The 23,677-nt window shown below is 42.9% G+C and overlaps 2 protein-coding genes across 7 annotated transcripts in view; one reads left to right on the forward strand and one right to left on the reverse strand.

The window, feature by feature from the left end:
• Window positions 1-7,302, forward strand: part of CENPU (centromere protein U) — a 26,317-nt gene extending 19,015 nt beyond the window's left edge. For both annotated transcript variants that reach the window (XM_014594844.3, XM_019481336.2), the window contains 4 exons: window positions 1,268-1,315; window positions 3,886-3,947; window positions 6,191-6,347; window positions 6,948-7,302. In XM_014594844.3, the coding sequence (XP_014450330.1) occupies window positions 1,268-1,315; window positions 3,886-3,947; window positions 6,191-6,347; window positions 6,948-7,085 (405 nt within the window). In that variant the 3' untranslated portion in view covers window positions 7,086-7,302. The remainder of the gene's footprint in view (window positions 1-1,267; window positions 1,316-3,885; window positions 3,948-6,190; window positions 6,348-6,947) is intronic.
• Window positions 7,277-23,677, reverse strand: part of PRIMPOL (primase and DNA directed polymerase) — a 32,417-nt gene continuing 16,016 nt past the window's right edge. For 3 of the 5 annotated variants that reach the window (XM_059721839.1, XM_059721835.1, XM_059721838.1), the window contains 7 exons: window positions 21,855-22,017; window positions 19,523-19,620; window positions 18,401-18,496; window positions 18,201-18,309; window positions 15,280-15,362; window positions 15,149-15,195; window positions 7,277-11,745 (listed from right to left, as the gene is read on the reverse strand). In XM_059721839.1, the coding sequence (XP_059577822.1) occupies window positions 11,431-11,745; window positions 15,149-15,195; window positions 15,280-15,362; window positions 18,201-18,309; window positions 18,401-18,496; window positions 19,523-19,620; window positions 21,855-22,017 (911 nt within the window). In that variant the 3' untranslated portion in view covers window positions 7,277-11,430. Of the gene's footprint in view, window positions 11,746-14,063; window positions 14,219-15,148; window positions 15,196-15,279; window positions 15,363-18,200; window positions 18,310-18,400; window positions 18,497-19,522; window positions 19,621-21,854; window positions 22,018-23,677 lie in introns of all 5 variants that reach the window. The other 2 variants (XM_059721836.1, XM_059721837.1) reach the window with 2 other exon arrangements.

Here is a 23,677-nt window from a genome sequence, read left to right on the forward strand (position 1 = left end):
TTGGAGTTGAGGCAGGGCCCCACATGGGCTGATTTGCCCCAGGCCCTGCACCCTGCTCGGGTCTACTCTGCTCACATGCATTGAATTTCAGATTGACCCTGTCAGCTTTATGGAGCAGGCCCATCTCTAAATGTTTGATGCTGTAATGCTGTCTGTTCATTAAGGGCCCTACTCTTACAGGCTGCCTACGCATATTCTCATTCCCATTTTAATTAGAATATTTTTAATTGAGTCTGCTCCACGTTCTAATTAAAACACTCTACCATTGCCTCATCGTCATGTCTATTAAGCCTGCATGCATTTTAAAATGGCCGCTGGGGCACTTGAGCTGAACCTCATCGAATGTGGTTTAGCTCAAGTGTCCCACAGCCACTTTTAAACATGCAGGGGATTAATAGACATAACAATGAGGTGGTTTAATTACTGGCTGTCTGGGAACTACTCTAATTAAAATGCCCCTTCACCCCCAAGCACATGTATAGGCAGCCATAAAGACTAAGAAAGGTTGGAGACATTTCTAATACTAGTGAAGAAGGAGTCCTGTGAAGAGAGTGCAGGTTGAGGAAGTGGGGCTTGTAGATCTGAAGGTCCATCCAGGTACACAAGGTGCTGCTGGTATGCTTGCTTCAGAAACCTTGTACTTGAAAAGTTATTTTCTGCTGAATGCTGAAGTGCAGTGGATTTGGCCTTAAAAACTTGTTTTCCAAAGGGCTGCTGGTATATATTGCATTGAAAATAGCCTTCCTAAATAAAAAGACAGAGCTACCAATGCTAATTATGCCTGTGGGTATTGAGATATATTTGTAGTTAACAGCAAGTAGTGTAAAAAGTTCAGAACTTTTAGCAGCATCATAAGTAAAGAGCACTCAACATTTAAAATTATAGTGTGAAGTTAAATGATTTATCAGCCTGGACAAATTGAAAACAGTTTGCATGCTTGCATGATAAAGTTGTAAAAAACTTGGATTTTTTTAGATAACAAGCTAAGGCAGTGTTATTACCTCCATCAGCACAAGAGAAGATGACTGTATTATGTAAGTAGCGTAAGAGATGGTGTAGCTATGATAGTCCAGGAATTATGCAAGAGGCAAGGATTTCTTCTGCTCTGTGGTTTGGAAAACATGAGGCAGGGTGACTTACCAGTAATATTTCCTGTAATCAAAACATCTAAGATTTTTTTTAAACTAATTATAATATTAGGGAGAATAGATAAATGAATGTTGGAAAAAAGATCAGGTTTACAGTGATTTGTTTTTCTTGTCTCCAGATAACAGAAGTCCAGGAACTGAAAGATTTGAAAAGAAAAAATGCGAAGGTAAAAAATGCAGTACCTGTCTCTTTAAACAAAATGATATTGATTCTCAATGTTTTTAACTGAAACCAAACTTGGATGATTTTTAAAAATTACATTACAAATATACATACATCTCCATGTTAGTGTGATGCACTTTATTTAGGAATAACGTTAGTCATATATATCATTTTGAAACGGTTTGCTGTCAGGTTTGTAAGAGGCTGGTGGTTAGATGGGACAGTTCAGTAAACAGCGAAAAATCTGTATAAGGCAAAAGATACTGTTGAAGAAGAATGTGGTGAAAGCAGATACTGATCTCTTATAACTTGTCTCATGTGCTGTTAAAGATTTTCCAAGGTAATTGGTCATGTGAGCCTGCGTAGAAGACTTTCTTAATAAGGTTTTAAGTGCTAAAATAGTGCATTACATGGTCTGTCTCTAGAGCAGTGGTTCTCAACCTCTTTTACCAGGACCCATTTGTAAGCATTTGCCAGTCCCAACCCAGTAAATAGTTTAAGTAGAAAACAGCTCCCCTGGTTCTGCCGGTTCCCCTCACTCCCAACCTGCTCCCCCAGGCCCCAGCTCCCCAGTGTGTGGCGCAGGGGGTAGGAGGGCAATGGTGGGGTCTGTGCCCCACCCAGAGTTGTGCACCCACAGTGGACATGGAGCTTCAGCCTGGCTGGACTGGCATGGGTAGGACCCGCCTCTGCAGCTCAGCAGACAGAACTTGGCACTCGTGGGAGGACAGAGTTGGGCAGTGAGACCTATTGCTGCCACTGCCGCTGGAACCCCTGCACCAGCCCACTGTCCATAGTGGGGGAAGGGAACTATGTTGCCCTCACCTCCCACCTCCAGTTCCTTCAGAGCCAGGACGTGGCTCTACATGGCTGCCACTGCTATCCCACTCAGATCATGGCTCTACCCTAAAGAGAAGGTAGAGTGGTGGACCACGTCACCGGTGCACTTCTGACACGTCATCTATACCCCCCGCATCCCTCCCCCTGCCCCATAGACTTAGCCGCTCTCCATGCTGCCTGGTGGCCAAGTGCAGATGCATATGGCGCTCCTTGCCTGACTGCTGCTCCCTCCAGCCCCAAGCAGCCCATCTCTGCCAGCCTGCAAGGGGAAAGCTACAGTTTCCCATGTTTTTCTCCTTTAAAGGAGAATCCATTTTTAAAGTTTTTTGATCATTTTTTTTAAATTTGTTCACTACCTTTTCATATATTTTTGCAACCCACAGGTTGAGAAATGCTGCTCTAAAGTGTCACATTTAAAATGAAAGCCAAAACATAGATTTAAAATCCACTCTGCCAGTCATGGGGCTGCTGTTAAATTAATACAGATGCATCCTTTAATCATGACTAAATGAAGAAAACATACTTTTAAAGTTATGTCTATATTCTAGATGGAGTATGAAACACTTGGTTCCCCTTTTGTGCTTCATGGCCTCTTTTTTTAAATGAGAATGTTTCTGGCTTGAATGCTTCTGTTTTTTAACAGTACTATGTGTGCATTTTCTGATGCGAAGATACCTTAAAGCAGCATTTTACTACTACTTTCTTTTCTGTTAAGAGCTTTTTCTGTCCTACAAAGTGTTTGGTATTGTCAGTTGGTCACAAATATACACAAGCATATTTAATCTGATCCTGAAGACAGAACATGAGTCACCACAGTAATTGCTGTCTTTTGACTATCTGGATTAAAATCAGTACTTATTTTAGGAAGGAATTTAAGAAAAATATCCTGTTTAAATTTACCTTTGGTAATTTGGTATTTTATGCATGATTGAGAACACTATGATTTTCATCTGTTCTCACTTGAATGCTTTGCCAGTCCCAGATACAGACTCCATGTAGAGTCCTCCAGTGTTTTGTTTATAAATAATTCTAAATTTTAAAGTCTTTATGCAGTTAGTCAGAACTTGAGCTGTAGTTCCACAAGAAGTTCCAGGTAGACGGAACCTGGCACACATGAAGTGTCCCCTTCGTTAAGTGGAGTTTCTCCTCGGGTAGGCTCCAGGATTCGGGCCATCACTTGCAAATACTTAAAAGTAATTGGACTAAAAAAATAGCACAGGATAATCTTAAAACTAGATAGGGAATCCTTCAGGATGAAAGACAGTTAAGTGCTTAAAAGCATAACATTTGCTGCACTGCTTCTGTAAGTATCTATAGTGACACGTCACTACTTCACTGAAAATTTGGGTTGTATTACACTAGCAGGTGTCTTTTTTCTATAACAGTTTAGAATATTTTAAATTAAACATGCCAAAATGTTATTGGGACACTGTGTGTGTCCATCTGCTTGTAGAGCCAATATCCTTTAGTCTTATGAGTTCAGTCAGCAGTGTAAGTCTTGGAGGGATGGAGGAAATTCTTAAAAGTTTTAGAAACCCTTTAAAACCTTGGCCCTTCCAAATACTACAGCATTAGGCACTGTTATGCCTGATAGTTCAGGATTATCCAAGTCTAGAACCAGGGGCATAGATAAATTGCAACCCAAAAGAAAAAAAATCTGTCTTCATTTTAAGTAACTTTCCCTTGAGGTTACAGGAGAAATTTTCAAAGAGTGTTTTGCTTAATTGTTTCCAGGTGTTAGCAGAAATTAATAAGAAAAGGCGGCGTTTGATGGAAATTAGGGAAGAACTAATTGGGTGAGTTTGTCTGTTAACTACACAGTAGTAACTTGTGGAACTTAAGTGATTCTAATACAGTGCTCAGAACATCAAGGAAAGTAATTCTTACTCTTGTCTTTATTATTTTGTTTAAAGATTGTTTATTTGAGACCTACATCCACTGCACTCATGGACTTCTTTCTATTTTGTAAAAGTCCAAAAGGACTTCTTTTTCCGTATTTGAGTTACAGTGCTGCATAGTAGGAGCAGGTAGTCGGTTTTTAACTGTTTCACATTAGACTTGATTGTTTAGAAAATTTGTTCTCGTCTTTGAGCTACTTGTCCTGTACAGAAGACATCCATGAGTGGATGTGAAATGATCAGTTAACCCTGTCTTTGACAGTGGGCTTATGTGCAGTTGTCATCTTCCCACCTGGGGGGAACCAACTGGGGAAGGGGATGCTGTGTAGTTCCCTCCCTGCCACTGAACCACATTACCTTAGCAGAACTTGCCTTTGAGCAGGCTCAGTATGTTCTGATGTGACATGTTTATGAGTATTTGCAAGATTCAACATGCAGTGGTTGGTGGAATGATAGAACGCCTAAGGTTGAGTTCTGTAAACATTAGAATATTTTCTTAACGTAGACAATTTTTAGGAATCGTTACTCTGGGCTATGCTTTAACCTTTAGATATTAGTTTACTTTAGGTTGTATTCCTTGACAAGAACTATCCCTTGGAATCCCCTGACCACTTCTCTGATTTTTTTTTATAAGAATACAATTATTAATTGATGACAAAATAATTTACATGGACAGCATGTATGGGATCTGCAGTATCTTGTGGATCATAGATCAAAAAAAGATTCAGCAGAGCACTGAATTGTTGTTACACAACACCTATTTTTAGTTGTCTGGTCCCAGAATTGGAGTCCACAAAACTGAGTCATGTGCCTTAGGGTATAGCCATTCACTAAGCACACCCTGCTGGCTTATTCCCACTCGACCTTTGTCAAACCCAGAAATGAGGCACTGGAAGATACCCTTGGGGCCTCCCATAACTGCTCTGTGTCTACATCTTTTTCCAGCATGCTTGAGTGCTGTGGCTTCTTGGGACTGTGACAGAAGCATTAGAGGCATAGCCTAAATTCTGCTTGCTGGGCATGGGGAGAGTTGAGACTCAGAATGGAGTTTGCAACAGTAAGCCTGGTTAACAGAGAAATACCTAAATTGGCCTGTAGGAAATGTTGGGGAGGACTATGTCTGAAATCCTTCTCCCTCTCCAGAAAGTAAGTGCCTGTGAGATTAGGAGTAATAGTCAGAAGCCCCTATATGGACTTGGACCCTGCACCCTTTGGGCTATATACAATTGCTTACTCTTTTTTTAAACAAGTGGAGGAAGAGCCCAACGTTGCCTGCCTTTGTCAAAGAAGCGGGACTCAACTTTAAACCCACAGCTTTCCTCTCCTAGGAGTATTGGGCTACCAGCTAGGCTGGGAGGGGCACTCTCCACCACTTCTGCTAATAAGGCTGCACCTACCATATAGTAGTCATGGGGCCGGGGGGAAGGAGTGTGACTCTAGTATTCACTGGAGAGGGTTGGACGAAGTTTAGTCCTTCCTTAAGTATTTTAGCAAATGACTTAAATTCCGCCATTGTGCCCAGAGAAAACCCTCGTGGGGGCTCCCTCTTTCTGGCCCCTAAATATTTTAAGTTTTTTGTTGCATAGTGGTACAGCTTCAACAAGAGTGGTAGATAGCACCCTCAGCCTTATAGCATTGGGAGCTATGGATCTCCTGCTTCCTGGCAAAGTGATCTTAACCAGCAGGGAACCATAGAAAAGGTAGGTACTTCCACCATGGCTTGAATGAAATGGACATTGCCGCAGTGTTTTGTGCTTGACTGAACCATGTTCCAAGTTTGCCTAACACTAGCATATTAGCCTATCAGGAATTGCAGGTGGTGGACCCCATCTAGTCATAAACCCAACTAAGCTAAGGCATTAGACATACTGACTGGCCTGCAGGTGCCCAGAGCCAGAAGTCTAGGTATTGAGGGAACTTCGCAGATTAAACCCTTGAGATACGTCTGCAGCTTTTCAGGAAACTTCAGACTTAACTGCAGGTTTTGTGGATTTGCACCAGTACTAATATCCACTTAATAAAAATGTTTACCTCAATTGAACAGGAAGCTATGCCACATACCAAGCCATCTTCACAGAAACAAAACGCTCAAAATAACTCCTGAAAAAATTTTCAGAACTTGATTCTTTGGTATTTTGCAGGACTGAACCAAAGCTGAAGCAGTTACAAAAGGAATATGCTGAGCTACAAGAGAGGAAATCATCCTTTAGGATTACCACCCAATTTATAACTGACTTAAAAGAATTGCGAAAAGAGTATTCCGATAACAGAGAAAAACACCCACTGGAAAAAGTAACTGTAAGTATATTTTGCTTATTATGTATTTATTTATTTTTAGACCGTAGCATTGTTGGTGGTTGAAACTCCAAACCACAACTGAAAAATAAGTGCAGTGAATGGATCGTGTATATATGTATATAGTGTGTTAGATTTATTTTAATATGGAAACTGGGAAAAAATGTTCAGTAGGGAAACAAATTAAATCAGTCTTGAGTTTAGCTTTAGGGAATAAAAACGGTGTCAAGAAGCTCTCATCCTGTGAAGACTGTAGTATGATTTCTAAACTTTCACACCTTTAAAATCGTTCAGATATTAGTTGCGTCTAGAAGGTGAGACAGTTTTAGCCTTATCTCCAGGAATTATATTACAGAACAGAAGTGCTTATATTCTGGAGTCCTCTCTCAAATTTGCTGGCCTAGGGAAATCTCTTCCACACTGGGACATTCCCTTAGCCATACATTAACTTAATGATCTATTCTGAATGTTTAAATAGTGACACTAAATCAGATTCCAGTGTTTTAAATAATGGGACAAATGAAGGGTTCAAAACAGGTAAGAACTTAATGGAAAATGTTTACATGGCATTCCTTTGAAAGCAATTTTCTCCTTCTCCAACAGTATGGTGTTTCCAGCCTACCTGCTCTTCTGATCGAATCACGAAGAATCTTAAGAGCTGAGAAGCACTTTCAAAAAATCAATAAAAGTTTACAACAGGCTTTGGATTTACAAAGACAGAAGCCACCAGAAAAACTTTAAAATACTTTATACAATACTCTTTTAAAGATGTTTTTTCAACTAAGCACTATTTTAATTTTGTTTTCTATTTAATTTAAGACTATTGACTGCTTTAAGATAAGGTCACATTTAACTATCATTGATGTAGCTTTGGTTTGCACTTAATTTTAGATAGGAAAGAAGCAACAATTAAAACTACACATAAGCATTAGTAAAATAAACTTGTGTTTTTAGTTTATTCTGTTTTTTCATTTCTAGCAGGCAAAGCTATAGTGTTCTGAAGACTCAAAGTCATAAAGAGCAGCTGTGGTTTTCTTTAGCGTTTTCACAGTTTCATAGTAGCTAGGGTCAGGAGGGACCTGAACAGATCATCTAGCCTGACCCCCTGCCACAGGCAGGAATGAATGCTGGGTTCACAAGACCCCAGACAGGTGATCATCCAACCTCCTCTTGAATTTGCCCAAGGTAGGGGCGAGGACCACTTCCCTGGGAAGTTGGTTCCAGATTTTGGTTGCCTAACTGTAAAATATTGCCTTGGATCTCTAACCTAAACCTATTCTCCATCAGCTTATAACCATTGTTCCTTGTCACCCCAGGTGGTGCTGGGGAGAAAAGGGCTCTGCCTATTTGCTGTTGATCTCCCCTGATGAGCTTGTAGGCAGCCACCAGGTCCCTCCTCAGCTTCCTCTTGCTGAGGCTGAACAGGTTTAGGTCCTTCAGTCTCTCCTCAGAGGGCCTGTCCTGCTGCCCTCTCACCAAGTGGGTGGCCCTCCTCTGAATCCTCTCCAAGCTGGCCACATCCCTTTTGAAGTGTGGTGCCCAGTACTGGATGCAGTATTTCAACCTGCGGCCTGACCAAAGTCGCATAGAGGGGGAGTATCACCTCTCTGGACCAGCTTGAGATATACCTTTGGATGCATGACAAGGTATGGCTGGCCTTGCTGGCTGCAGTCTGGCATTGGCGGCTCATGTTCATCTTGGCGTCAATAATGACTCCAAGATCCCTTTCTGCCTCTGTGCTTTCAAGAGGGGAACTCTCCAGCCTGTATGTATGCTGTGGATTCCTTCTCCCAAGGTGCAGCACCCTGCATTTATCTACGTTGAACCCCATCCTATTCTCATCTGCCCACTTTTGTAGTCTGTCTAAATCCAGTTGCAGCCTTTCTCTCCCTTCAAGTGTATCCACCTCGCCCCACATCTTAGTGTCATCAGCAAATTTGGACAGCGTGCTTTCCACCCCCTCGTCCAAGTCGCTGATGAAGATGTTAAACAGTGCGGGCCCAAGGACCAAGCCCTGGGGTACCCCACTTCTCACATCTCGCCAGGTTGAGTACATCCTGTCCACCACTACTCTCTGGGTGCGCCCCATCAGCCAATTTTTTACCCATCCAACTGTGCAGGCATCAATGCCACAGTCACTTAATTTATTGATGAGGATGGGGTGAGAGACAGTGTCAAAGGCCTTCTTAAAGTCGAGAAAGACTATGTCCACAGTGACACCATCATCCAAGGATTTAGTTACTTGGTCATAAAAGGCAATCAGGTTGGTCTGGCAGGACCTGCCTTTGATAAACCCATGCCGATTGCCCCTGAGCATGATCTCCCCTGCAGGCCCCCCACAGATGTGCTCCTTGATGATTCTCTCCAAGATCTTCCCGAGCACCGAGGTGAGGGTTACAGGCCAATAGGGTCCTCCTTCCTCCCCTTCTTGAAAACGGACCACATTAGCCGGTTTCCAATCCCCTGGCACCTGGCTAGATGACCACAAATGCTCATACAGCCGGGCCAAGGGCTCCGCAATGACCCCTGCCAGCTCCCTCAACACCCTTGGGTGGAGGGCATCTGGACCTGCAGATTTAAAAATGTCTAGCCCTTCCAGAAGATCCCGAACTACATCTGTGCTGACTGAAGGCTTGACAGAGCTATCCCCAAGATTGTCCCTACCTCTGGTAGGTGGGATAGTCCCTGTTCAAGAAAACAGAGGCGAAGAAACTGTTAAAAATATCAGCTTTCTTGTCTGGCATAGCCACAAGATTACCGTTTACATCTTGCTGGGGCCCTACATTGCCTGGTGCCCTCTTCTTGCTCCCAATGTACTTGAAAAAGGACTTTTTGTTGTCCTTAATCCTGGACGCTAGCCTGAGTTCCATCTCTGCCTTGGCCTTCCTTATAGCCCTCCTACACTCCCGAGCCGAGGAGTACTCCTCCTTGGTGATAGTTCCTCCCGTTCCACTGGTTGTACGCCCCCTTTTTAGTCCTCAGGCATTCCTGAATGCCCTTGCTGAGCCAAGGGGGTTTCTGAGCACTCTTACCCCACTTGCTTCTCTCAGGGACTGTTATCCTTTGGACCTGGAGGATCGCCCCCTTAAGGTAGGACCATCCCTCATGGACTCCCATCTCTACCTTCTGGGCCCTCAGTGCCTCCCCCACTAGTCTCCTAAGTTCATTGAAGTTGGCCCTTCTGAAGTCAAGGGCTTTAGCCTTGGTGTCAGCCTTAGACGCCCTGCGTTGGATAATGAAATCCAGCAGGTGATGATCGCTGTTGCCCAGGTGGTCAAGGACCTGCAGCCCCCTCACCAGGTCACCCCCCCGTGGCCAGGACCAGGTCCAGCAAGGCGTTTTGACATAGTTAAGCTACACTGAATCTTATCACAAATTTCTCAGGATGAGTCAATGAATGAAACTTGCTTTCCAGTAAATTAGTACTGTAACTCCTTGAAGAGTAAGTCAGAGGTGGGCAAAATACATTCCAGGGGCTGTATCTGGCCCACAGCAGGTCCATGGGCCCTGCCTAGCCATAGGGGGCAGCCCAAGCTGTGGCATGTGTGGCTGGTCTCACTGCCCCCAAGCGTGTAGTAGGGTAGGGTGGGGGTGTAGTGGCGAGCTGCTGCCAGTGTCTCTGCTGCCAGATCTAGCCCTGCTGCTTGTCTGCCATGAACCTATTACCAGGGTGCTGGACAGAGAAGGTGGATACTTTATTATGACCAGCCTGGGCAGATGGGATGGGGCCACAGGCAGGTGGGGAGCAGCATCCAGGAGTGGGACAGGTGGGTGAGGCCAAGGTTGTGGGGCAGTGACAGCACAGGGCCAGGGCCCAGGGCAGAGCTGCGATCTGCTCCTTGTACGTCCCTTCCTGTGGATCCAGTGCCTGTCACAGGCACATGCAGGGAAGCAGATCATGGCTCTGCCCCACTCCTGGACACTGACCTCCACCTGTCTGTGGCCCCATCCTGTCTGTCAGGCTGAGTGGCCCCTGCCTGTGGGGGTTCCAGGCCAGTCTCTATGGAGACCGCACCTGCTCCATCTGGTGGGTGTGGGGTAGATAGGCCCAGGGCCAGGTAAGATCAGTTGCTCTCCTTTTCCCTCCCCCAGCCCACAACAACTCACCAAGACTCCTTAAATTCCACTTCAGCCCAAATAATTGCCCACCCTTGGTCTAAAGGGTTAACAATGGACATTATATACACAGGTTGACTTGATAATAAAACTTGCTGAGGACCATTTCCAGGTAAAGTAGACAAGATTGCCTCCTAAGAGATGGATGGCAAAGGGCACAAGTGATCTGATAAATTTCTGTCATCACCACCTGTAGATGAATAAAAATAGTTTAAAACATTGCACGTGTCCTTTTGTTTCATTGCTTAAATCTAATAGAATTGCTTTTGTCATCTGAGAAAGGTATTCTTCATTGCTTTAGATAAGCTTTTGATTAGTGATTCTTCCTGTTCCTTGAAGGGAGTAAACACAATAAACCCCAGAACTTTTAAACATTGGTTATAACATGTCACCTCACTCTAGATCCCAGTAAGACTGTTATTTGCACCAGTTTTCTTTGGTGTTTTTTTTTCTTTTATAAATGTTATACTTGCCACTTTGTGTTTTATTTTAAATTCATGCCCCATCTTAAACCTATCCTGGGAACAAATAAGCCTGCATGGATATTCCACTGTGCTTTCTCTGTCCAATGACACCCTCTTCTTGGGAAGTAAGATGGTAGTCTTGTTTTCACAGCTGTGGTCTTGGTCTTTGTATTTGACAACTGGAGGGGGGATGAGTTTGTGCTGTGCCACTATGTTGAGGGAATGAAATTACCTGCTTGATATGTAGGCCCAGAATCTCCATGTGATTGGTCTGCCACTCAACCCAAGTGAGATATAAAAGCAGCAACAGAAGGCTACATCCCTATTAAGCCATACTTGCACTTGGTTCTTGAATGTTTATCTAAATTGCTTATGTGAAAGTACAGCTGATAAGTTTAAGTATACACTTTTAGAGGCAGAAAAGTAGTTACTGTAAATAGGACTTATGGCATTAGAACATAGTTGTGGTCAACTGTGATGTCTTAGTAGATAAGCCAAGCTTGTTGCTACTGGTTAGCATGTTTCCAAGTTTTCTCAGCCTCCAGTAGGAGTTCATCAGGTATTTCTTCCAGGTTGTAGTTGCATGTGGTCAAACCATTATCTGCAGCTTCAGCTAGTTCGATGTCCTCAGTAGCTTCCAGAAAACAGGCATCATCACTTGCATTGTGCCATTCTGTATTTGAGCACAGTTTGCCAAAAGACTTCCTGTTGTCTTGAAATATTCTTAGTGGTACGCTCTCTGAGAAGTCTGGAGGGTTTGAAGATAGTTCCACTTTTTCTTTTTTGTTACCACTTTCATCCATAAATACATATTCTTCTTCCTTAAAAAGAAAATATCATCTGAATTTCACATGAATCGTTTCTAAAAACTCAGTTTGTTTCAGATGGCAGCAAAGTTAGGCTAATATTGGATCTTTCAAAAAAGTCCATATCTATTAGACATGATGTAGGTCAGTGCAGGACATGCTCTCTTTGTAATCTGGTATATGCGTAGTTTACAGTACAGTTAAGCACTAATCCTACAGAAGCCAGCTCTTGCTTCACTGGAAGTAGAATTTTGCTCTTACAATACTCTGGATGAACTAAGAAACTTTGAAAACTCATACTCAAGAACATTCTTACTAGCAACCTAACTTTATTTTTCTAATGTTATAAAAGCTGTAGTCTGTCTGTCTGTAGCGCTTTATTTGCACTCTGATTGGTTGTCTGAAACAACCAGAGTGCTCCAAGAGTGTTCCGGATAGGAGGTGGCGCTGCAGCAGGGGGCGAGGCCAGCGCCATTGGCCTTGCCTCCCCCCACCCCAACCTACAGGCAGCAGCACGGGGTGCTGGCTGAGGGGGACAGAGGGGACAGTGGGACAAGCTTCCCCCTCCCCGACCCTGGGAGACTGTGGCAGCACAGGGTGGTGGCGCTCAGTTCCCTCCCTGCCCCCCACTCCCCATCATTCCTGAGAGGCAATTGGCTAGTCTGTATAGAAGCAGCTAGAGCAAATGTTTCATGCATACTTATGTTTTTCCCTGCAGCAGCAAGTTTGTTGTTTTCAAAGTGCTCTGCCAATCTTAAGGTACTTAGGAAAAAACCTACAGATAACTTAAGTAGTATTGGAAAACTAATCTTAATATAAAGATATACATACAAATCTTGACATTGTCTTTAAGAGCTTATACTGTGTATAGTTACCAACCTTTGATACCTTAAACAGGACTTTTAACTGCATATCTACATGTAAAACAGATTAACAACTGGAATTACTTTGACCGAATTTTTACTAAGTGTTACTGAAAAACTATTATCTTCAAAATTCAGGCTATCAATTGCAAGATACTCTAAAAATGTAGGAGTCTTGCATTAAGTATATTCTTCAAAATGCTTTATTAGAAAGAGATTTTTAAAAAATGATGATACAATGTTATATTTAAGTCACTGACTAGTTTAATATTGTGCCATTTTAAGACTGAATCATTGTCAGTATATTAGGGCAAAAATATTTAAGTTCTACATAGATACCAGCTGTATTTCCATGGTGTTTTGTGTTGCAGTGGATAGTTGACTTATTTGCTCAAGCATATCCCTAACCTTAAAAAAAAAAAAAAAAAAGCCTCTGCAAGGAGTATTTAACTACTTTGGTTGAGAATCACGGGTCTAACCAACTTGAGCGCCGAAGCTGTGGTGTGTCACACAATGTTAGCATTTTTCGGCATGCAAACATGATTCACAAGATATAAACCCAGAGATTTCAAATAGGAATCCAGACTTTTAAAAACATCCTGACTTCTTGTGGTCTGAATCCTTTGCAACAGCAGAATTGTTATTTTTTGTACTAAGGGCTGGCATTTTCCAAGGTGTGCCTTGAACCTAGTGAGTGCCTTGAGTCTAAAATAGGTTGAGAACTACTGAGTTAGATAGCACAGGAGTTTAGTCTCTGGCTATTTCTTCACTATTATAAACAAGACTTGTCTAGATACAGATAAAATTATGTCCAGTCTACGCTACCACTTCTTTAGTTGCTATACTATCATCACATTTAAAAAAAACCAAACACTTGGGGTGGTTACACAAGTTATATTTTTCATGAATTCAGGCCCCTAAAAGTGCTCTATAGCTGTGCTGACGCACATATACACAGCTACAGAGCGCCTTTTAAATGGTCTAGCATGCAAAAAAACCTCTCAAATGAGGCATTAGATGAAGGTATTCTGCTTTAGTGTGTCTTAGGCAACTTGTGTTGCCTACGGTTAATTTTTTGTGCTTTGTGGGCTGGGCTATCAGTGTGAGGGTAGGAGGGGGGGAAACAGCACCAAGTTGCTGGCTGGGGTTGCTGCCTAGTTGGAGCTGGAGGGGAGGGGATGGAATAGAGCCTCTGCCCTCATGGTCCCTCCCCCCCAGCTACCCCAGTTGGGGTATGGAGGGGGCCTAAGAGGCAAGGGGGTTCCATTCCATTTCCCAACCCCCCAGCTCAGGTTGGGCAAGCTGACAGCTCATGCTACTCCTTTCCCTCTCAATCAGTTAGAGCATGGTTAAGGTAAGTCTGTCAGCACCCTTGCTGACCCCATTACAATTAGTGCTATAGACCAGTGCTTATCAACCCATGGTACGCGTAACCTTGGGGGTACGTGGGTGCTGCATTTTGCTCTTTACCTGTTCAGGCTGGAAGTTCTGACCACTGCCCCTCCCGCTGTGTCCGGTGTGCCAGAGCTTTCACTCCCCAGCGTCAGTGTGCCGGGGGATAGGGAGGGAGGCCCCACGCAGGCTGCACTGCTCCCGGCCACAGTGGAAAAAGTGGGACTTGGTTCCTGGTGGCGAAACCAGAAGTGCCATGGTGGGACTTCCGGTTTCACTTTTGCTGTGTTGATCAGCAGGCGATACATAAGGTACCAAAGGTTGAGAACCACTGCCATAGACATCATAGGGTTGCAAGAATAATGTCAAGGGTTGTACAATCTAACACTTTAATGTAGGTAAGGCTTTTATGGGGCTATAAGACATGGTAGTTTTGGCATTTAATTTAAATCTTTCATAGAATCATAGAAAATTAGGGTTGGAAGGGACCTCAGGAAGTCATCTAATACAACCCCCCTGCAGGACCATTCCCCAACTAGATCATCCTAGCCAAGGCTTTTTTAGCTAGGTCTTAGAAACCACCGATGATGCATTCCACCACTTCTCTGGGTAACCTGTTTCAGTGTTTTACTACCCTCCTAGTAAGAAAGTTCTTCCTAATAATCTAAACTAAACTTCCCTTGCTGCAACTTGAGACCACTGCTCCTTGTTCTATCATCTATTCACGTAGTTGAAGGCTGCTACTAAATCTCTGTCTTCTCTTCTCTAGACTAAATAAGCCCAGTTCCCTCAGCCTGTCCTCATAAATCATGTCCTCAGCTCCCTCACCATTTTCATTGCCCTCTGCTGGACTCTCTCCAATTTGTCGACATCCTTTCTGTAGCGGGGGCCCAAAACTGAACACAATACTCCAGATGTGGCCTCACCAGTGCTGAATAGGGAGGAATAATCACTTCCCTTGATCTGCTGGCAACACACCTACCAATGCAGCCCAGTATGCCATTAGCCTTCTTGGCAACTAGGGAACACTGCTGGATCATTTTCAGCTTATTGTCCACTGTAACCCCCTGGTCCTTTTCTGCAGAGCTGCTGCACAGCCAATCAGCCCCCGGCCTGTATCTGTAACTACTTTATTCAGTAGTTAGAAATAAAAACACACATACCTCTTTGAAGAGAAATGGGAGGCATATCTCAGGTGGTAATGGAGACCCTAAATCAAATATAGTATTTTTTTTAATTAAAAAATTATTAAATACAAGTTTAGATGTTAAAATGTACTGAAAAAAATACTCACGTTTTGACTTGAAGTTTTCCGCTCTGCAAACAGGGTCATGACATTTTTGATACCAAACTTCCCTTTTTAGATCTATCAGGATCCTTGAAATACAAATGAGTATGTTGGCTAACGTTTAACAGTATAAACACAACACATATTTTGAGGGAGAAATCCCGGCCTTGCTGAAGTGAGACTATGTCAAAGACTTAAAGGATTACACCCATAATCTATAACTGTAAGTAGAATCTGTCCTGTTTGCAATTAGAATACAACCTTTATATTAATGTAATTTTACAGTAACAGCATACAGCTAAGGAGATCATGTTGCATATATTGAATATAAAGGAATTGGGGGGAAGGGGGAATTAAAGCCAAGGTTTTGAAAGAGAAACAATTAATCTCAAATGTACATTAAAATAGCACATGAGACTAAGACAGGTTACAAAGCGTAAATTAAATCTCTTCCTCTTGAAATTAATTCAGCTAAGCGTCTGTTTGAATTTACGTTCGTTCTGTCTGTATAATGTTTCTGCGGTTTTCTGGAAGTGCATGGCTGGAAGGGACCTCAAGACATTATTAGCCCTCTCCTTCCATTGAGGCGGGATCAGTTATGCCAGGGGTGGGCAAAATGCAGCCCGCGGGCTGGACGTGGCCCACCATGCCATTCTATCCAGCCTGCGGGGCCCCTAAAAAATTTAGAAAATTTATATTTATCTGTCCTGGGCTGCCTGTCACGCGGCCCTCAATGGCTTCCAAAACTCAATAAGCGGCCCTCCACCCAAAATAATTACCCACCCCTGAGTTATGCCAAGATATGCTCTAATACAGCAGTTGGCAAGCTATGTAAGATGACCCATGGAGTCACTGGATCCAGCCAGCGGAGCTGGGGGGAGGTCTGTGCCTATGCTACTGCAGGGCAGCAGGGAGAAGCGGCAGTGGCAGCTGGGTCTTAGCTCTGACCTCAGACCTGACCCAAGTCAGTCTGGTCTGCCACTGCAAAAAGGTTGCTGACGGCTGGTCTAACATTTTAAAAAGCTTCCAACATAGGAAATTCTATGACTTATTTGGGTAAGCTGCTGCAGTATTTGACAGTTCATATATTTCTTAATATCTAATCTAGATGTCCCTTGCTGCAAAATTAAGCAAACCACTTCTTGTCCTCTCCCCTGTGGGCATGGAAAATAATCTTGCATACCTGAAGGTCTGCACCTTTCTTGTCTCTTTCTTTGAGACTAAAGCTCAGTTCCTACCAAAATTGTGATTTTGCAGATTTTGTAAAATCTGGCATTGCCCACAAGTGCAATTGGGGCGGGGGGAGGCTTACAGAAAGTAAAAAGCAGTCCTTAGGGTGTAGTGGCAGCCTGCCAGGAAGACTACCCGCTCAAAGTGCTGCCAGCAAGATGGCTGCTGCCCCTCACGGCTGATTGGCTTTAAGAGCTGCCTGTCATGTGGCTCTGCCCTTTACCAATCAGCAGCAAGGGGTGGGGCTGCATGACAGACGGCCCTTACAGCCAATCAGCAGTACAGGGTGGGGGCCACTGGGTCCCCTCAGCCAATCGGGCGGGGGGCACTACTCTACCCAAAATGGCTGCCAGACCCCACATTCTGTCTGCGAAATCGGTGGGCAGCTGCTGTGAATTAGGTAGGGCTCTACTTGTGCTTGTCGCTTTCCTCTGGATTTTTGTTTGTTTACATTTTTCTTGAAGTGTAGGGCCCATGGCTGGACCCTGTACTCCAGATGAGACTAAACTACTACCAAGGATAGACTGGAGCAATTTTTCTTCTATATCTTACTTGGTATGTATGCTAACACATCTCAGAAGGAAATGTAACATTTTTGCAAGTGTCACATCATTGATTCAGTCAGTTTATAGTTCACTATCACCCCAGATCCTTTTCTTTAGTATTGTTGCCTAGCACATTATTCCCCTTTTATATTTGTGCATTTGATGAATTCCCTGGGAAATGGAAGAAAGCCATACAATAGAACTTCAGAACTTTTTAGATATGCTTGAATAAATATCATGCATTCAGTATTTTAAATACTGATAAATGCCCTCAGAAATGGAGTGGACTTAAATTTGGATCCAATCAGACATGTTGCCTTTAAAAAATCATACGTCTAGTCATTTGCAGTCACAGTCAACTTCACAACATCAAGTCATCAGCTTATGATTCCGGTTGGTCTAATAAAAGGTATCATTTTGGAACCAAGAGTTTTAGTTTTTTGTATGTCTTTTGTCTCAGACCAACATGGCTACCAAGTACACCCCCAAGTCACCAGCAGCATTTACTTGTCCAGGGTATAACTATTTCTGTTCCAAGTAAAACTGACTTAGCATTTTTAAAGCTGTTAGTTTCTCAACAGTGTTAACCAAAAACTTGGAGTGATACCTTATTGCAGTCAATAACAAACTTTTACTGCAGTAGGGTCAGGAATCATCTTTGCCATTTTAACAAAATTGAAGTTAATTCTCTTTGTAACTCCAACAATATTAACATGGCCTGCCCCTCTTCCTTCTAGAACGTCATAAATCTCAAATTATGCTTTGATGGTCACACCGTAGTAGTCATGTTGTTAGGCTTCATGAACAGAAGAACCACACAAATATGGTAACTGGACATTAGCATGCCTTCTTGTCTTACTGCTTTGAGAAACTAACAAAGCAAAATTCAACTTAGAACAACTTTTAAGGCAATCTTAGCTACTATACTGAAAATCTTCCCTTTTATTGCTTCTAGTGAGTGGCACAGAGAATCCCATCAGGGTCAGAACCCTGTTTTACTAAGTGGTATAAAGGACATAAGACAACCCCTACCCTGAGTTTTCATTCAATAGTGCAAAAGCATAAATAAGCTGCATTCCTTATTGTGATGTTCTTTTATAAAAATGTGTGCATTAAGTATATCTCCTTCAGGGACAGTACTAAACAACATACATTATGTTGTTGCTTTTGTGAGCTCTTCCAATGTTTTCACACCAGCGATATCTGGAAATGTCATAAACAAGAAGTTCTTCCAGGGAAAAATAATTCCAGTGTCGTATCCCTGGAAAATAAATAATAATGTATTTGAATCAGTGACATTTGTAGAGTCTCTCTCTCTCTCTCTCTCAAAAAAAGAAAAGGGTGCATCTTACCTCCTTGAACACCATCTTTATTAACTAAAGAAAGGACAAAGCGGTCAACCTCAGGATAGGGAGAATAATGATATCCTTCTATGGGATCTGTTAAAACTAAAATGCACAGAATTATTGTTACAGATTAGACAGGCTCAAAGAATTGAAGTGTACTTTATTCTTATTAATCACTATGAGTCTACTCATTACTATAAAATAAAAGCAGAATTGGGCCTAATGATGGTTGGTATTATCTCTTAGAAAGCCACTCTTGTACAAGTTTTTCTTGCTTGACCTCTGAGGACACTTGGTAATGGCATATTGTAATCACCACAGAAGATGGTCCTGTACTTTAGAAGTTGGTAACTGCTTAATGTTCAAATGAATAGCAAAATTCTCACTGTGAGCTAGATTATGCAACATAGTCTGATTACTACCTTATACAGCAAGCAGTTCTACCAATTTCAAGTTGGACTGTTGCTGGATGAACACGGATGAGCAAATCTTACCCTTTATTAAGTTACTAGCCTTACTCACATCTCAGATCACTGACCTGGGTCTGGAATGGTCAGTGTAATAGTAGCTGTTCTTAGACAATGAAACTTTAAAAAACAATTTAAATAGGAAATTGTGGAAAAAGAAAACATGCACAGACTACAACCGTGCTAAGCCAAAACTACAGGTTATCCCATTTTCTGGATTAGCTTTTATAACTCTTTTGTCCCTCATGAGTTTCCCTCTGTTCTACCCACCTTGCCTCTCCCATCACTGTCCCCTTTTTTTCTTCCCCCTTCCCTACCCTTTACAGTCTAATCACTATTTTCTATTTAGGAACTGTTTCCTGCAGTCTCTTCTTGGCATCTGATGAAGCAAGCTTATGAAAGTTTTTACAGACTAACTAAATCAGAGATGTAAAGTGCAAATCTACCTTGCCTTCTGCCTGATTTAAGATTAACATGGCTAACTACTTCTCTCTGCTACATGTAATAAGCCAACCAAAATGCAGATCATCACTTGAACAGTTGGACATTGAGAGAAGTTAGGTGCATTGTAATATGCATGATAAAATGATTCAGGCATTTATAGTTCAGAAAAATTGTTTCTCTACAGTAAAAACATGCATTTAACAAGTTTTTAAACTACCTGAAGGGCTCCTAGAAATATTACTACTTAAGTGCATAGATGTGCCTCTCTTCTCATCTGGGTTGTCACAGGTTAGAATTTTTTCAATGTCTGAGGACCTACCAAAAGAGAGGACAGAATAAGATTCCACTGCAGTAATTATCAGTTGCAACAACCTGGCTTCTCATAGATAAGGGGCAGGCAATTATTGTGGGTTAAGGGGTGCTTAATGAGTTCTGTTGAGCTGTCGAGTGTCACATGGGTAGTCCCAGCCCTTGACAGTTGCCCCCCCCATTGTCACCATCTTGGGACTGAAATCCCACCCCTAATGTTTGCCACTGGAAGTCCCTCTCCTTGCCCCCTGGAAATGCTCCTTTTGGAAGGAGGAGTTGTCATCTTAGAAACAGAAACAAACTAAATCATACACTAAAAGTCAAATGCCTACTATAACTTAATTTTATTACGAAAAATATTTTTGTCATGATTTTACGTAGTGTACACAGAGGTGATTGAATAATAACTCGAAAATGCATTCTTAGTCTTGCATATTTGGGGGGGGACTTGTGTATGGTGGGGTGTGATGATGTGGGTGGGTTGGCATGTTGTGTGTGGGTGTGTATGGTACATGTGTGTGGGAGGGGGACATAGGGGATGGCTGGGGGCTGTGGGTGTGAGGCAGGGTAGGGGGAGCGGGGACCACTCCCCTGCACTCCCACCATGGCACAGCAGCAGCCAGGGGTGCTCAGGGCGCTGGCACCCAGCGAGGCATGGCTCCAGCCAGCACTGCACAAGGCAGTGAGGGGCGCATCCTCCCTTGGGCTGTCTGTATCACCGGTGCTCCCCGCCACTCTCACGTGGCCCCTGCAGTCCACGAGCCCAGGAAGGAAGCTCCGCGTGCTGGAGCCAGCTGCCTTCCCTGCCAGAGCTGCAGGGCAGAAAAAGCAAGCCCCAGGCACCTTCCCCTGGGGGGGCAGGGAAGGCAGCTAGTTGCAGTGCATGGGGCTTCCCTCCTGTGCCCACCAAGCATGGGGACCAGGCGCAAGTGGTTGGAAATGCCAGTGATACAGATGGCCCAGGGGAGGCTGCACCCCTCACTGTGTTGTGCAGTGCTGGCTGGAGCCATGCTCCGCCAGGCACCTGTGCCCTGAGCACCCCACCTGCTGCTGCTGCCATCGCTTGTCAGGGCTGTGTGCCATGGGGGCAGTGTAGGGGGGGTGGTTCCTACACCTCCCACACGCTGCCCAGCCGAGCTCTGCCAGGTCCAGCCCCACACTCAGTGCTCCTGCCCAGCTGCAGCTCTGCCCCCAGTGCTTCTCTACCTGCTGCTCAGAGCCAGCGGAAGACGGGAAGTGGAGCACATACCCAGGGGCTGCAGCCGTGTGAAAACTGCACGCTGGCCTGGCTGGACCCTTCCACCCACGAAGGTGGGATCAAGGCACAATTGGGTATGTTTGGGGTGGAGTGTACACGTGGGGCACCTCACTCCCACCCTCATGGGCAGAAGGACTAGGCCAGCACAATTTGTTGGTGGGCATGGTGGGCTGGATCCAGCCTTCCAACTATATTTTGCCCACCCGTCATAGAAGATGCTCAGTAAATTATAGTCTAAGGCAGTGGTTCCCAACTTTTTTTTTTTTTTTTTAACTGCGGCCTGGCGGGAGTGGTACGGGACATGGGGAGCCAGCTGCCTCCCTCCCTGGGCTCCCCCGCTGCCTGGCTTTAACCCCGGAAGCTCATCTGTGACCCCAGAAGCTGGTCACCCAGGCAGACAGATGGGTCCAAATGGGGCGGGGTTTGTGCCATGATCCAGTGGTTGGGAACTTCTGGTTTAAGGACTTTATCCCCTGATCTCCTTTGATCATAAATTGCAATTTGTATATCTAGCTGAAAAGGCACTGAGGAAAAAATTGCTAATCCTCAAGCTTGTGTACAGAACAATTCCTTTTACTTTACATATTCAGGATGCCAGGCCAAATGTCTTTAACTGCACATACAGAACCATTTCAGAATCTCGTCTAAATTTAGAGTACAGTACTAGAAATATAGCACTTATCTGGCACTTGTCTTCACCTGACAAGTCAATACCTTTTATCTTGTTTTTTAAAATCAGGGGACACTTCAGAAACTATCAAATGGTTTTTCTAAACTCATTGCACATTAAAAGATAAGTCCAAAAAAAGTTGTGTCAGAAATCCAAATAACCAGAGAACTTAATCTGTTAAAACTAGTAACTGAGCTTTGTTTGAATATCGTGTACTAATGTCTTTAGAGTATCAGCCCACCAACAACTCTGAATGTTATTAAAGTTTACATTTTAGATGTTTGCTAAACTGCAGCACAACAAAATGGTTACCTAATGTTGCAGACCAAAGAGGAAAGGAAATACTGCTCTTCAACAGAAATATTCTCTTTGAGTTTAGGCACAAACTTGTTATCCTCTGCTATTTCCAAAATCACGTGTCTTCCAGATTTTGATGATTTATACAGCCGAAAGTTTCTATTCTTTGTATAAACTCCTATAAAAAGATAAATGTTTCTTAACACATTTGGAGTCAGCCAGGTTCCTTATAACATTTAGCATCTGCACACTATACACAAATGTCTAATTGAGCAGAGCAAAGTGTTGCTGATTCCATTTCAACACCCACAGTGTAAGCTTTACTTCTCTGCTGCAATACATACTTTCATATTATCAATTTATTAGGCCAGTTGCTCAAATTGCTGCCCAGGCATTTTATTAAACCAAACAACAGATTAGTACCAAAAGAACTAACTAGTTCAATTAGCTCTAAATATTGTTTCCCAGTCTCTGTTTTAAATAGTTATTTTATAAAAGCTAGTTTACCATTAACTACCCTGTCCCTTAACCACAACTATTTTACATAAGATACACAGTTTAGCTCTTTGTTTCCTGTCCTTTGTGCATCACAGATCGTATCATATCTACACTATAAACAACATAAACACTGTAGACAGAAAAATGCAATTCTCATCTCAAATGTCTGAGATATGATTTGACAAGTTCTGCTCTGAAACTACTGGGGAAATGGAAGGTTTAATTTCTGGCTGAATTCAGTTTTGTGCAAAAGTAAAAGGACAGAGTGCTGACAAGCAGTGGAGTTAAAAGCATATCCCTCCCTTCCCCCCTCAGTTCTGTCACTGCATTTCATCTCATCTTTCAGTATCTTCCTGTTCAGTCCTGTTCCCTCTCTGACACTTTATAGAGGTAAGGTGATCCAGATTTTTGTGATTATCACTTACTGGACCAACTATATAATGGGAGAGATGTTGGACCATTGACTTTGTAAGCTATGGTCCACTATGTTCTCTCTCACATTTGGCTAAAGCTAATATCTGAAGTTAACCACTTGTTGTGTTACATAACTGTATTCCTTAATTTTTATATGCTAAGTTTGCTGTAGCAGTTACTGTTAACATGGATGAGGTCACAGTTCCATTCTAGGGCACTTGACTGCACTTGTTTATCACAGAATAACAGCACAATAGTAAGGTAAAAAAATGCCAGTGGATGATAAAAAGATTAGTGTCCATAATGTTGCATTACTGCTGAAACATACTTGTATGAGCCAGGGACTAGCTTGTAAGGCTCTTGCCCACAAGCCAGTCTTCCAAAACTTTATAACACAAGGTTAAAAAAAATTGGAGAAAAATCTATACTATAAGTAGCTATGGCAGATCAGTTGTTACTTCCTAACAATATTAATTTATATTTTGATAAAGGCAGCTATTTTTCTGATACACAGGCACTTGGAGTACATCTACATGACACAGTGTAATGTTGTACAGAGACGCTTGGGTCAACTGGCAGGCCAGCTCAAGTTCTAAAGGCAGTGTAGTCCCAGTAGCACAGCAGACAAATCAGACTAACTATACCTGAGGAAAAATAGGTACGTTAGCTCAGATAAAGTGCTGTGCTGCCACAGCTCCATTATGTCTGGTTTTGAAACTGGCTTGTGCAGCTCTGTACAGTTGTGTGTCATGGTCATATACCTATAGCCCTGCTGTCTGCCATTAACTATATGTGTATTAAAAAAAAAAGTATTTCCTATGAACCATTATTTGCTTTAATAACTACAAGTTTTATGTTCAAAATTCAGCAACTTATTTGTTTTTTAACATGGTAGCAAACTGATCCAGATGACGAGTATTTCAATT

Source organism: Alligator mississippiensis, chromosome 2 (assembly GCF_030867095.1).
Source record: "Alligator mississippiensis isolate rAllMis1 chromosome 2, rAllMis1, whole genome shotgun sequence".
NCBI classification, from domain to species: Eukaryota; Metazoa; Chordata; order Crocodylia; family Alligatoridae; genus Alligator; species Alligator mississippiensis.